The following is a 14,317-nucleotide window of genomic DNA, read 5'->3' on the forward strand; positions in this document are numbered from 1 at the left end:
TCAAGGGAAGCAAAAATAGCGCCAAGCGAAGTGAGGTCTGACTTTTTCCTGGACAACGATTTTGTGATGCAAATGTAATACTCTTTTGAACGGATATTTTTTTGAGAAGCAAAACGCTTTATTTTTGTGCCCCCAGCCAACTAGCCGGACTAGCTTCGTGGACCCCAAAACTCAGCTGGAATTCGGCTCACAGGACGCAGCATGGGGTAAGTCAATGTTCATAAATGATATTACTAATATGGGATGTCATACAGCTTCATGTCAAAAGAGGCGAACTCCCTTTAAGTACCTTCATGACCAACCTAATAGTCTTCTCCTTCTTCCTCCCCTTCCCCTTCAGCAGAATCCAGGCTAACCCCTTCATAATCCTTCTCCAGAGCAGCCATGTCCTCCCTGGCCTCAGAGAACTCTCCCTACTCCATGCCCTCACCCACATTCCATTGAACTAAGGCGCGCTTGGCATACATCAGATAGTTGATACCAACCTTGAAGCAATGATAGTGGCAATGACAGCATTGACATCTTTGGGCATCACATCACCACGGTACAGAAGGCAGCAAGCCATGTAGTTGCCATGGCGAGGGTCACATTTCACCAACTGATTGGCAGGCACAAAGCAGGCATTTGTTACCTCGGCCACAGTGAGCTGCTCATGGTAAGCCTTCTCAGCAGAAATGACAGGGGCGTAAGTGGCCAGAGGGAAGTGTATATGAGGATAAGGCACCAGGTTCGTCTGTAACTGTCAGATCAACATTGAGGGCACCATCGAAACGAAGAGAAGCAGTGATGGAGGACACAGTCTGTCTGATCAGCCTGTTCAGATTGGTGTAGGTGGGACGCTCTGTATCGAGGTTCCTGCGGCATATGTTATAGATGGCCTCGTTATCCACCATGAAAGCATAGTCAGAGTGCTCCAGGGTGGTGTGGGTGGTCAGGATGCCGTTGTAGGGCTCCACCACTGCAGTGGAAATCTGTGGAGCAGGGTAGATTGAGAACTGCAGCTTGGATTTCTTGCCGTCGTCAACAGACAAATGTTCCATCTGCAGGGAGGTGAAACTAGAGCCAGTGCCACCACCAAAACTATGGGAAACCAGGAATCCCTGAAGGCCAGTACACTGATCAGACTGAGGAAAGTAAGGAGGAAACAGTAAACATTACATACATGAATGCGATTTCATTTAATGTTCTAATAATGATCTTTTAAATGAAGAGTATTACATTTACCCACCAGTTTCCGGATCCTGTCTAGAACCAGGTCAATGATCTATTTTCCAATAGTGTAGTGTCCACGGGCATAGCTGTTGACAGCATCTTCCTAATTAATTGATTTCAGACCACATGAAATGACACTTACCTATGACAGTGGGTTCGAGATCCACAAAAACAGCTCTGGGGACATGCTTTCCAGCTCCAGTCTCACTAAAGTAGGTGTTAAACCACCTGTATTGTCCGTAGCTAAACCACTTCGGACAATACAGTGGCACAAAGTTAATTAGAAATACATGTTGAATACCAATCAAAAGTGCACATAAAGATAGTTCTTTTTGACATCTAACGAAAGACTATCAGAATAATTCCTAAACATTTTTTTCTTGATAATGGTGAGTCAGGAAGCATATTAACCCTTTATAGGGCAAGTGACTGTTTTTAATTTGCACTCGCACATATTACGTCACACATCTTTTTACATCACTCTGGTGATGACGACATGAAGCCTCATGAAGCATTGAAGCTTTCCATCCGAGTGGTTAACACATGGGCAGAAGCGTCATGGTGCTTAATTATCTCTACTTCGCCATCAAGTGGACAATAGATGTAAAGCAGGTGGCGATTGAAGTGATCTTTAATCATTATGCTAATAGACAAAAATGCGCTTGTGTTACTTGTGTTTGGGGAGACATTTATTAATTTTTATTTAAGAACAGCAACTTTTCAACAGTTGCTTCAGGCAGTTTCTTATTTTGAGATTATTTCACCTGCTTTTGAAAATATCCTTTCACAGGGCTCAGATGAAGCTGGGGTCTTCACAGCAAGCTTATACAAGTTGTGGTGTACATTTTTTTATTTTTCCCAGTATTGTAGCGGGTCCTCTGATCTCTTGACATTTGGTTCCGCAAGGTATGTTTTGACCTTTACTGCATCCGTGGTTTCGTTTTGGATTCTTCTCTGCTGTACTGTGGGGTCCAAACGATGCCACTGTTTGATTCCTGATACAGACAGGCCGACTGTAAGTGACTACATACAATGACATACAATGAAAATGTCGTGGCACAAGCACCCATGTTTGCCTCACCGTCAGTCACAGGGCCAGTAACTTTGTGAGTTATACCTTATTAGTGCTGCTATTACTCCAGCCAGATTTTCAGCTGTATGTGACTGAGGGAAATGCAGCACCCCTAAAACAACAGATTGTAAAGAGGTGCTTGCTTTTGTAAAATGTCAGGTCACAGCTAGATATGAGTCCGTGTTTACTGAAGTCCACATATCCGCTATAAAGCTAACTGCTGTTGTTTGAGACACAGAGGCTTTGGCCTTCTCCTTGGACTTCTGGTATCTGTCCCATAGCTTTCACAGCCTGAAACAGCGAACATTCTTAGTAAATATCGGAAAAATGGTGGAAATGCTTCATGTGCTCATATACATACCTGCCTTATGGGGAGAACATAGTTAGGGTTCAAAGCTTTAACCAGCTTTTTGAACCCTTTATCCTCCACAATAGTTAAGGGCTGTGAGTCCTCTATCACCATATCAACCAAGGCCTCATCCACAGTACTCCTATAGTATAGTATAGTACATAAATTAACATAGTAAAGAGACTTAGGCTACCTGGCTTATCTGAGCTTTGTTCATTGTTATTAGTCTCCTTGCTTTCATGCAGGGTTCTATAATGCCTCAGCATAGATGAGGTGTTATTGTTGTATCCAATTTCTTTGGAACACAACAAACACTTCTCCTTTTAAAATGCCAGAATGTGGAAGATGGATATTAGTACAAGGGTAATGCGATGCAATATCACATTTCTAATTAATTATAATATTATTCATTATAATAATAATAACAACAAAAGCAATGATAATAATAATAATTAGTAATATTTAATATATATGCTATTTATTCTGTGTTCTTGTAGCTATGCTACATGTATTTTCTTATATTGTTTATATGCACACTTCCTCAAATTTTTTTTACCACTAAAGGGCAAGGAAACAAAAATGGTCACTTCGTGTACCGTTAATTTGTACATGAAAATTAAAAATGTTGAAAAATGTTACAATTGCAATTGACTCTTGCTATGTCCTAGAATAGGGGTCGGCAACCTTTAACACTCAAAGAGCCATTTGGACGCGGTTTCCACGGAGAAGAAAACACGGGGAGCCGAAAATACTTTTTGACATCTAAAATGAAGATATTGGTTTTTTTACCTTTACGCTTTGTATCAACAACTATAGTGTGTTACTTACGAAATCCATGCAGTGCTACAGAAAAAAAAGGAAATCTTGTATGTAATGAACACATGTTGAATTCTTAAAGGGGAACTCCGGGGCATTTGAAGCGCATTTCCATTGCTAGAGGTTGTCAAATACTGATAGTAGGACACAGACAGGTGCAAATCTGCGCTCCCTGTGTGGAGATAGCGCTGTTCGCTCAGCCTGTCATGCGAGGCTAATACGTGGTGGCTAGGGGCAAGCGCTAACCCTTCCACGTAAAAAAACAACTTGCACACTGCAGAAACGTCACACCACTTTATAAACCATCTGACAATAAAGTCACAAGCCTTACCATCAAAACCATATGCATGGTTCTCACATTACTGGCATGGGGACGTTACAAAACAACTTTATAAACAGCATGTAACTCACCGGTTAGTTGTACGCTCGCGCATGTGAAAGCCCAAAAGAGTCAATGGACGATAATCCCATATACAAAACAATTAATCTTCTCTAAAAAAACTGCGTTCAAGTATTTAAAACATTACAACAATACATGCCCAGTAATATTGTTGTAATGTTTTAAATACTTGAATGCAGTTTTTCTAGAGAAGATAATTGCTTTGTATATGTGATTATCGTCCATTGACTCTTTTGGGCTTTCACATGCGCGAGCGTACAACTAACCGGTGAGGGACATGCTGTTTATAAAGTTGTTTTGTAACGTCCCCATGCCAGTAATGTGAGAACCATGCATATGGTTTTGATGGTAAGGCTTGTGACTTTATTGTCGGATGGTTTATAAAGTGGTGTGATGTTTCTGCAGTGTGCAAGTTGTTGTTTTACGTGGAAGGGTTAGCGCTTGCCCCTTAGTCACCACGTATTAGCCTCGCATGACAGGCTGCGCGAACAGCGCGATCTCCACACAGGGAGCGCAGATTTGCACCTGTCTGTGTCCTGCTATCAGTATTTGACAACCTCTAGCAATGGAAATGCGCTTCAAATGCCCCGGAGTTCCCCTTTAAAAAAAAACAAAAAAAACATGACAAGTTGAAGATCTCTTTCTCACCACAAATTAGGCATACTGGTAAGCCACGCGTCAAAGGTAAATGCAAATGAATCTGCCCAGGCATCATTAAATGTTCTATTTTCTTCAGATATTTTTCTTTTCTTACATTTCTCCATACTTGGCCTACCTAGGGTTGAAAGTCTCGATAAATGCACAGCGTTTTGGAGGGCGAGTGTGACGCATATTTTGAGTGACGAAAAATAATAAAATATAAGTTTATTCTAATATTTCAAGGTCACAATAATCTTTCAATTTAGAACTACAATAACTAACACAAATAAAATACAATTAAATTACAATTCAATTTCATACTTTTTAATTTATTTTCCCAAGCCACGAGATAAGGATGAAAGAGTTGCCGACCCCTATCTTAGAATAACAATCTAAGGTTTAAATTTTGAATTTCAAAATATTTGAATGGGTACCCTATAAAGAGTTATTGCATGTAATGACAGGACTCAGAGCCATATTAGTATTTTGACATAATCCTTTTGTCAAACACATTTTCCACTCACACGTCCCAACAAAGAAAGGAGCTTAAATGTAAACACCCTTTATTTTCCTACAGTTAACTTGGCGAAACATTTTGTTTACTTTGTTAGACAAAATTGCAAATGTGCATACTAAATTTAATAAATGTCTCTCTTTGGCATGCATAAAAATTTCTCTGACAGCACAGATGCGTGAAACATTACCACATCAAGAATCATGATGACAGTGACATACAGTACAGGTACAACATAATCCCATCCCCTGTAAATACAGCTCACATTTGTCACTCCTACTGCCTAATCTCATGCAGGGCTAAATACAGTTTCAAATCCAGCCATTACTAGCTCCCAAAGTTTTGGGAATTCATACCAGTGAACATTGGAGACAAAAAGTTCGGAGATGGTCCATATTGCTGCAAACCACTGACTGCCAGTGTCAGTAAGCACTTTGGCTTTTTGGATTTAAATTTCAAAAGAGCTGCACATCTTATATGGTCTTGTTTCTACTGCCCCAATCTTTGATGAGTGAATAACAAATATTCAAGGCATTTTAAGGACCTATTTGTCATTAAGATCTTCCTTGTTGCATGTCAGACAGTGATGCTTTTTCATCAGACTGGACTGGTACCATTACAGATGGTCACAGAGTTACATTACAGGTTTGATATTGCCACTTGAATTTCTTGGAGAAGCACCATTGTAACACAAAGGTACTTCCAGATACAATTTTTAACACAACACATAGGGTGTGAGTATATAGAGAAACATTCAACAGTGCTGATCTTTTACATTTCCAACATTATGTCTCTCATTCTGATGTTGTTGAACATCTAAAGCGACATCTTGCAAGACACTTGAACACCACTTAGAAAATGAGACAACACCAACAATCTATTCACACAGGAAGTTATTAAGTGAGATTTAAAGTGCAAAAAAAAGAAAAGAAAGAAGAATAACATGAATGAAACAATCTTGAGCAATGCTACAGCAAATTTGGCCTCATTAAAACTAGAGACTTTTCAGGAAGAACACTTATTGATTGAAAGTGTGAGGTGATTCCTAGCTCCATAACATTCGAGGAGGTCTAATTCCAGTGTCATTTAGATTTAGATGGCTCAGAAGATCTTGGCATGTCCTTGGTTGTATGTGGTCTTGTGTGAAGAAGGACATAGCTTCACATTCAGCATGGATAATTTTCATGATCTCAGCGAGACATCATTCTTACAAACTCTGAAAAGAGATAGAGGGAGGACAAAATGCAACAGCTGCGTCATAGCACATAGCATAGCTTAAATAATTAGTTTGTGAACGTTGTTTTACCTTCAAAGTCAACAAGTCCATCACCATTCAAGTCCACTTCTCTTAGGATATCTTCTACTTCTTTTAGACCAACCTGAAAAGATAAAAGGTAGGCAGACGATGAGAGAAACCCTACACAGTGGTTGTTCAAGCAAGATTAGATTAGAAGCTCTAAATTTTCTTTCTCTGGTCCAACTCTTACTTGTTGGCCCAACAACTTCCTCATCGCGTCTCGGAGCTCCGTTGTGCTAATGGCACCATCTCCATTTGTGTCAAACTGAGAGCAAACATTGGAGCAACATTAAAACAAAACCAAAACAGTGGAAAGCAAACCTTATACAACGGAAGAATAAATAAATGAAATCCATTGTCTATATATCAATCCAGGCACTTACCTCCCTAAATGCATCCTTTAACTCCTTTATTCCAATCATGTCTGCAGTTTCAGCGAGGAGCTTTGGGCCCATTAGCTCCACAAAGTCCTCAAAATCAACATGGCCTCCCACTTAAGGAAAACATATTTAGACTGTTAAAACCTCAAAACACCCCAAGAACACATTTATATGTGTTTCAGTTATATAACTTATAAATGTGTAAGATGGATATGTGCTTACAGTTCATGTTTATTTGTTGACTCAGTTCTATCAGCTCCATCTCCGTGGGCATGTATCCCATGGTCCTCATACAATTACCTAGATCCTTACAGCTGATGAAACCATCCTTGTCTTTGTCAAACTCCTTAAAAGCATCTCGCAACTCTGTTATAACAGCAAGGGCATCTTATTAGTAACTGAACTTGAAGACTTCATTTGTACTCACAGCTTGTCTACACTTTTGATGCTTAGTGTTTTTTAAAATACATTTTGTATTTCATCAACAGAAATAAATCTTACCATCCATTTCTTCTGGCCGCAGTTCTCTGTCCTGTTAAAAAATAACATGTCATTATTGATGAGTAAAAAAAAAAAAATCAGTTCACAGATTTAAAAAAACAACCATATTATGTCTGTATAACAAGCTTTTCTGCCTAAGAGTTACATGTAAACATACCGCTGAACATACTGTGACTCGAATGATGCCCAAATCTAAATCAGTGATCCTCTCCATAACAATTCTCAGCCTTCTTGCGTAATTCAACTTAAGGATGGTAACAGTTAAAGATCTAAAAAGCAGACTGAACCTGTCTCATATCATGATGAGAAAAATAGCCTGATCCCTATCTTGCAGTACCAGTAATTGTAACTCCGGAGTTCACAGAAGAATGTGACTGTTTCTAATTTTTTTTTTTTTTGAGCGCTTGCTTACAATGAACAGAACCTTTAAAGGGCAGAGAGAGAGGCAGACATATCCCAGAGCCCTCAGGGGTTAACAGCAGGAGTAGTGAGACGTCTAAACACAACACAGAGTGTTGACGTCAGGCTCGAGGAACAATCTGACCAGAACCTCTGACACAGAAAACACTGGAGTCACATGAGCCCAAAAGAACGTGGACAGCCAACACCAATGCACACACAGTACCATCAGTCCTTCCTCTGTCTGTTCATCACTAGTTACTCTAACAGACGATTTTAGGCCTCTTAAGTCTCTAGGTTATTTTTTCCTGGAAGGTTAACCAAATAAATAAATTTTCTCTGCACATCACATTATAACATCTTAAAGCTGTTTACTCCTTTCATGCAAATCATCACTATGATAGGTAAGTCCAGAGTGTAAACAAGGACTAATATCAGCTATTTATAGTGCTGACTGGGCAGTAACATGAAAGTATTTTGTACATAGATAGCTTTACATTTTGAAAAAAATACTTATCACTTTGTCCAAAGTTGTCATGGCTTAGAATAAGTTTTTAATGCCACTCTCATATTTGTGTGTTCAATACAAAGCTACAGCCTGCAGCCAGTTGGCTTTAGCATCCACAAAGAGAGCAAGGCTGGCTCTTTCTGAGGCCAACAAAAAACACCTTTCTAACTCACAAATGGATACATATTTTTCTCTTTTCTTTACGTGTCTAATTTACGCTCATTGTTTGCCCCTCTTTTTAGACTATACAAAATTTGATTTCAGGTTCCAGCCACATCTCAGGAAACAGAGCAGGTTGTCCAATTGGCCGGCCGTTCCATGTCTGATCTATCCTGGGAAAACTGGGTTTAAAATGGTCAAACTGATGAAACCCCGAGTTCCAAATGGCAGATGAGCACCTCCCACTGCAGCTCCAAAACAATTTGTAGATCCCAGCTAATCATATTTATCTGTCAGACATGTAATGTTCCGAAAAATCTCTGTATATAATACAGACTTGTGTTTCTGAGAAGCAACAAGAGGAACAACCGTAAAGTGGATTTGTTTAACCCTTAAACGGTTTAAGCTCTGCTCTTATGTGACAAATGTTAGGATTATTGTTGAAGTCACACTGTATCTATTATTTGTCAACTTCCAGCTCAGTCAGTTCCCACACCAGCGTGTTCTTTTCTCATAACTTAAAGGATACCGAGTTATTTCCCCTCCTTGTTTGGTAATAATAGAAATCATGTTTTTACTCAAATGAATATAGCAGAAAAAAGCGTGTTTGTCCAGACTTACGTACAGTCTGCCTGCACTTTGCCATGCCATTACTCAGGAAGACACAGGTTTGTCCCAATAAGTTGCTCACGAGAACGCAGTTTTGTGTCATGGAAACAATGGAGTCCTGATAAGGCCCAAGATACCCTGTGTGGCCAATCTCCTCACATGATAGGACCAGTCTGAGTCTCCTCTCAACATCCTGGAGCATCTTAACATAAGTGTGCAGAAACAGAGCAGAATGGAATTAAGATAAGTTGGGTCGAGGTTTGTAAGTTTATATAAGAAAAGAAAGTCAATGCAGACTTACTTTATTCTTTTAGAAAAAAAGGGCAATATGCAGCCATGTGGAAAACAAAGTACACCCTCTTTCACTTTTAAGTTTTTAGTTATTAGGATCTAATATTAATAAAAAGAAAAAAATCTAACTTATCAGGTAAAAAAAAGGGCAAATCAAGCCTGAGACGACCAGCAATACATGTTCAAGAGCCATGTTCAAACTATTTAGAGGCCATCGTTCCACAGTGAGAAGGATTATTTATAAGTGGAAAACATTCAGGATAATTGTCAGTCGTTTCTGGAGGGAATGTCTCACCAAGTTCACTCCAAGGTCAAAGTGTGTAATGCTCACAGAAGCTGCAAAAAACCAAGAGCTACAGGCCTCAGCGTGCATGTGGAAAATACAAGTTGATGACAGTTTAATTGGAAAAAGACTGAGCATTATAGGGCTGTGCAGTGATGTTGTGGTTAACTGTCGCCTCACAGTAAGAAAGTTCTCTGTTCGAGTCTCGACTGGGGCCTTTCTGTGTGGGGAGTCCAAAAATATGCGTGTTGGATTAATTGGCGAGTATAAATTGATTGTAGATGATAATTTGGGCTTGATTATTTGTGCTGTGTCCTTTCAGTCATTGAGTCCACCATGATTTCTACCATATACCCAAGTATTATAGAGTCAAATGTGAGGCCAACCATCCAACAGTTGGTCGAAACTGGTTCATGACACAGGACAATGATCTCAAGCACAGCAGCAAATTTGTACAACACATAGAGGCTGAATAAGAAAGTTAAAAGACCTCGACTTGACTGAAATGCTGTGAAGGGACCTTAAGAGAGCTGTGCATAAACAAACTACAAACCCTAATGAAATGAAGCACCATTGTAGACAAGTGGGCCATGATTTTTTTTCACAACCATGTGAGATATTGACAATGTCATACACAAAATTATTATTTCAAGTTACTGCAGCTTAAGGTTAGTTTTTGTTGAATAAATAATGACACAGTGTAATATCTCATGGGTTGCACTTTATCTGAGAATGAATTTCCCTCATTTTAAGACCTGGAAAGGAACTGATGATTTTTCCTGTGGCCTGATACATAAAACTTCAGAATTCAAAGAGGGTGGACATTCTTTTTCTCATGACAGCATCCCAATAGATTCTGAGACACATTTTTTCACCAGATACTAGTACAGTAACAGCTACTTAATACATGTGCATGTTATAGAAGTGTGTATGTAAAACATGGCAGAAAGGTGGCCTTAATACATGTATAACATAACAGGTTGCCAACTTTCCACTCATTACTCATAACAGTTTACTTGCCACTTGTACAAACTGGCACCTCACACCTATACACTGTTGCAGGAGGAGTAAACATACTCAGAGGCAGAAAAAAGAGAAGCTAAAGCACCAGGGAACAGGTTACAAAAAAGTATTGCAGAATACATTATGCAACTAGAACATAAAGATACATTTCTTTCCAAGGGACATTAAGTACTCATTAGCCAATCATTTCTGCTACACAGAAAAGGTTTGCCAAAATTTAGGACCATTAATCCAAGACGAGCTTGATTGAATTCAACAGTGGTGCAGTTACAGAAAAAGCCAACATTAAACAATGTAACGATTAATCTCAGAACCATTCCATTGTTGAAGCCTAAAATAAATCTAGTTTAACAATAATATGTGCTGATTTGACCTTTCTGTGTATAGATTTGAAAAAATATATGACAAAATATTTTAAAACTGATGTAGTTCAATCAACGACTGCAACAGCAACTGCAGAAAACTATGTATAAATATTTACAAAACTTCTGTGTCCAGTTTCATTTATCGCTATCAGTTTTAAATGCGCCAATACATGGATCAAACAATCTGAGAAAGACAGGGTGTTACAGTGCAACACACGGAGAATAGTCTTACCGCTCTCAGAGGCCAGTCTAAGCAGTTTCCCATTCCAAAGGAGAAAAAAGGCATTAAATAGGACCATGAGGACTTTTTCACCGTTAGGTCTGGAGCTTGAGTTTTGAGACGAATGCAAACTCTACTTTCAGCAAGACCCATGAAGCCCGGGTGCTAAATTATAACTACAGCAGAATAATAAACAGTGTACTACACTGTACTGTACTATACTGTGTGGGACAAGTGAATGGAGCAACACTAAGAGCGCCAAAGAGAGGGTAGGAGTGAGATGGGGAGAGGAGGAGATAAGGGGGAAAGTGAGAAAAGCAAACGAGGGAGGGATGCAGACCAAGGAAGGAAACAGATTAATGCCTATTAAAGGAAAACAGATGTCTGGAAGATATTTTACGCAGCTGTCACACCAGCCAAACTGTTGGTTTATTCTGTAAACAGATCTGACACTTCAGCACAAATTCACAGGCAGCAAATATGAGAGTCAACAAGCTAAACTGGAAGACAGCCTCCAGCTTTCCTTGGGCAAATACGATCTAGTATCAATAAGAAATGTGCACCTGTTATCATCTGGCTTGCACATATACTGTGAGGTGTTTGCTCTTTCTGGGCTACAAAAACCTGGTTTAAAAGAACATTCTGTAATGACCTATTTCTATTTCTTGTCATCCTCCTCATCTGCACTCTTCAAGTGCAAGAACATCATTTGTGATTTTGTAACCTTGAGATTTAATTTTAATCTGCATTTTAATATTACCATTTTCATGGTAATATTTTATTTTTGTGCCTTTTTTTTTGCATACCACAGCCCTTTCACATCACATTATAATTTGCTCTCTGCATGACAAGGTTACTCTGACCTACAACACACCAGCCACATGGCACCACAGAGAAACCCAGAAGAAGCAGCAATACAGATACTGTCTATTGCACTGATATTCAATATCTATGTGTGTGCCCATATGCACAGAATATTGGTGATGATTTACCTGATGACCAACTGTTCATATTCATTGCATGCATACTGGCCTGTCAAAACACCACCTGCAGCCACAGCAGGGTTTTCCTTAGATGTTCACACAAACTGGTGTTTGTGTGTGGCTCTCAAACCGTACTTTCCACCTGTCACTGAACTTCTCGCCATCATCAGTAGGTCTCGCAACGAAGAATATTCTGAGTTCACTAATGTTTTCACAAAAACTGCTCACTGGCTGTTTGTAGTGATGGCCTTTATTCTATATGAACTGGAAGATGCTTCTTTTGGAATCAGAAGAACTCGGTCATTCCATACCAAGAGCTTCTTCTTCTAGCAATGTATGTAAATCACTTCCTGATAAAATCCAAACACCTTACATGGTAGCAAATAAACAGTGACCTCTGTGGAATGAGCCCAATAAACAACACATCACCAGTGGCTGAAGCAGCAAGCTGGAGCACAGTGAGAATTTTTAATGCAGAAACAAAGCTGGTCGCTTTCACAGTGCTAAAATTATGCAAAATGGCAGCACTGATAAGAATACAGGCATAAAAAGCGGCTTCCTTTTGATCAGTAGCCCAAAATAGAGCTTCCATCTTCGGCAGGAACATCAGGGTGATTACCTTCAAACACAATCACTGCAGCGGACCTGACTGAATGATGCAGAAACATGAATATAGCTCACAAGCTTTCCCTTTAACCAGAGAGGTATTAGCACATCAGAGATGTCCACCTCTGCAGTACTGGAACATTTTAGTTGCCCCAGCACATCCACTTCAATCAGAAAGATCTGCCTGATTGAGAAAACCTGTAGGAGGTAGCTCTGTATTTACAAATTACATAAGAAAGAATGCGTAGAAGCTGCTTTCCCTCTCCAGTCTATCCAGTAATGACAGTGTTTGCAGACAGCATCACAGAGCATCAGGGTGTATTGATTGCAGACTGGATGTCAGTGAAGGAAGAGGCCACAGTTAAACACTTCATATCTGCGTCCACTTCTGTTTTAATATTGAGAAGCCAAACTTCAGCAGAAAAGTCTTGTTGAAATGAATAATAACAATGCTTTCGGGTGGATCGTGGCTGCTGAACACAGATCACTTTGCCCTTAGAACAAACCCTTCACTACAGTGGCTTCTGTAATTAAGCTTTAAATAATCTAAATTAGGATTTGGGGCATCATTGTCACCGTTTGTAGGGGCATTTCCAGCAACATTTGCACACTTAACACACTAAAATCTCAAGTAAACATCAATCGTGGAGTTTATCTGAGACTAAACTGTTTTAATTTCATTCTTCCTAAACATTCCAGAGCCTTACCTGACCAAAGAGAGAATTGAGGATGGTCCGTAGATTGATATCAGATGTTGAGGAAGCAGCACTGGACCTCCGTGATCTACGGGATGACCTGCTGGATGGTGGGACAAGGGAGCATGAGGACGGGGAAGGACTGCTGATGTGACCACCGCCATTGGTCAACCTGCCCCCCTTATGGTCACTCGGCTCACAAAGGGGGGTCCTGTCATCGTTGCTATCCGACAGAGAGGGTACCCTGGGGACAGGACGGGGGAGCGTGTGACACCGCCGGGAATGCTCAGGTTCATGTCCTGCTGCCGGCGGACGGTCCTCCTGGTTTTGCTTCCTGCGGTGGTGATGACGGTGTGTGGCTTTGGATGTCCTGGAGCGCTCCCTCACACCCCGGCCTGCTTCGCCGTTGGGCTCCTGAGGAACGGGCACTTGGCTGTGTGGGGCATGTGACTTGCACTTACCCCGCGTGGCTGCATTATTACTACTGTGTGGGCTGCCGACCAGGGAGGGATGGCACAGGGGTCTCCGGGCGCTTACATCGCCTTCAGCCGACCAGAAGGACTCGTCTGTTTTGCTGCTGCCCTGGAGTCCGGCGGGACGGTGGTGATGCTGGTGCTGATGCTGATGGTGGTGCTGACCTCTTCGGCTTTCGGTTCTGGGCTCAGGGAGCTGTGTCGGTCTCCTCGTAGCTGAAGATGATTTCAGGAGGGAGGTTGTGGAATCAGATTTGGTAAAGGATGCGCTCATTGCGGCGGATCTGATGTCTGCCTCCGTGGGTTGTTAATCGACATCATTTTCTTCTCTCCACTGTCGAAACATGCTGTTCAGTGAAGCCTGTCCGCTTCGAGTTGAGCTACATTTCACCACCTGATGGCTGTGCGGCAGCGCGCTCAGACAGCTGAACAGAGGGAGTACATACGCTGCTGCAGAGCGCGTCACCTGTTCATTAATGTTTTCCGTGGCTGACGTGGCTGTGGACCGTTATAAGAAAGCTCG

General features: G+C 40.7%; 1 protein-coding gene and 1 pseudogene across 2 annotated transcripts; both read right to left on the reverse strand.

The window, feature by feature from the left end:
• Positions 1–302: 302 nt before the first annotated feature.
• On the reverse strand, positions 303–1,040 carry LOC142382969 (tubulin alpha-1B chain-like; annotated as a pseudogene).
• A 3,994-nt stretch (positions 1,041–5,034) lies between these two features.
• Positions 5,035–14,285, reverse strand: cabp1a (calcium binding protein 1a). Of its 2 annotated transcripts, XM_075469095.1 has the most exons (8): positions 13,334–14,285; positions 8,872–9,057; positions 7,181–7,211; positions 6,902–7,045; positions 6,683–6,792; positions 6,490–6,564; positions 6,309–6,381; positions 5,035–6,218 (listed from the first exon to the last, which is right to left on the reverse strand). In XM_075469095.1, exons 1-8 carry the CDS (start codon positions 14,066–14,068, stop codon positions 6,193–6,195), a joined length of 1,380 nt encoding a protein of 459 aa, XP_075325210.1. In that variant the 5' UTR covers positions 14,069–14,285; the 3' UTR covers positions 5,035–6,192. The 2 variants fall into 2 exon arrangements, with proteins under 2 accessions (XP_075325210.1, XP_075325211.1); XM_075469096.1 differs by lacking the exon at positions 8,872–9,057 and having other exon boundaries at positions 13,334–14,282.
• Positions 14,286–14,317: the final 32 nt, after the last annotated feature.

Source organism: Odontesthes bonariensis, chromosome 6 (genome assembly GCF_027942865.1).
Source record: "Odontesthes bonariensis isolate fOdoBon6 chromosome 6, fOdoBon6.hap1, whole genome shotgun sequence".
NCBI lineage: Eukaryota > Metazoa > Chordata > Actinopteri > Atheriniformes > Atherinopsidae > Odontesthes > Odontesthes bonariensis.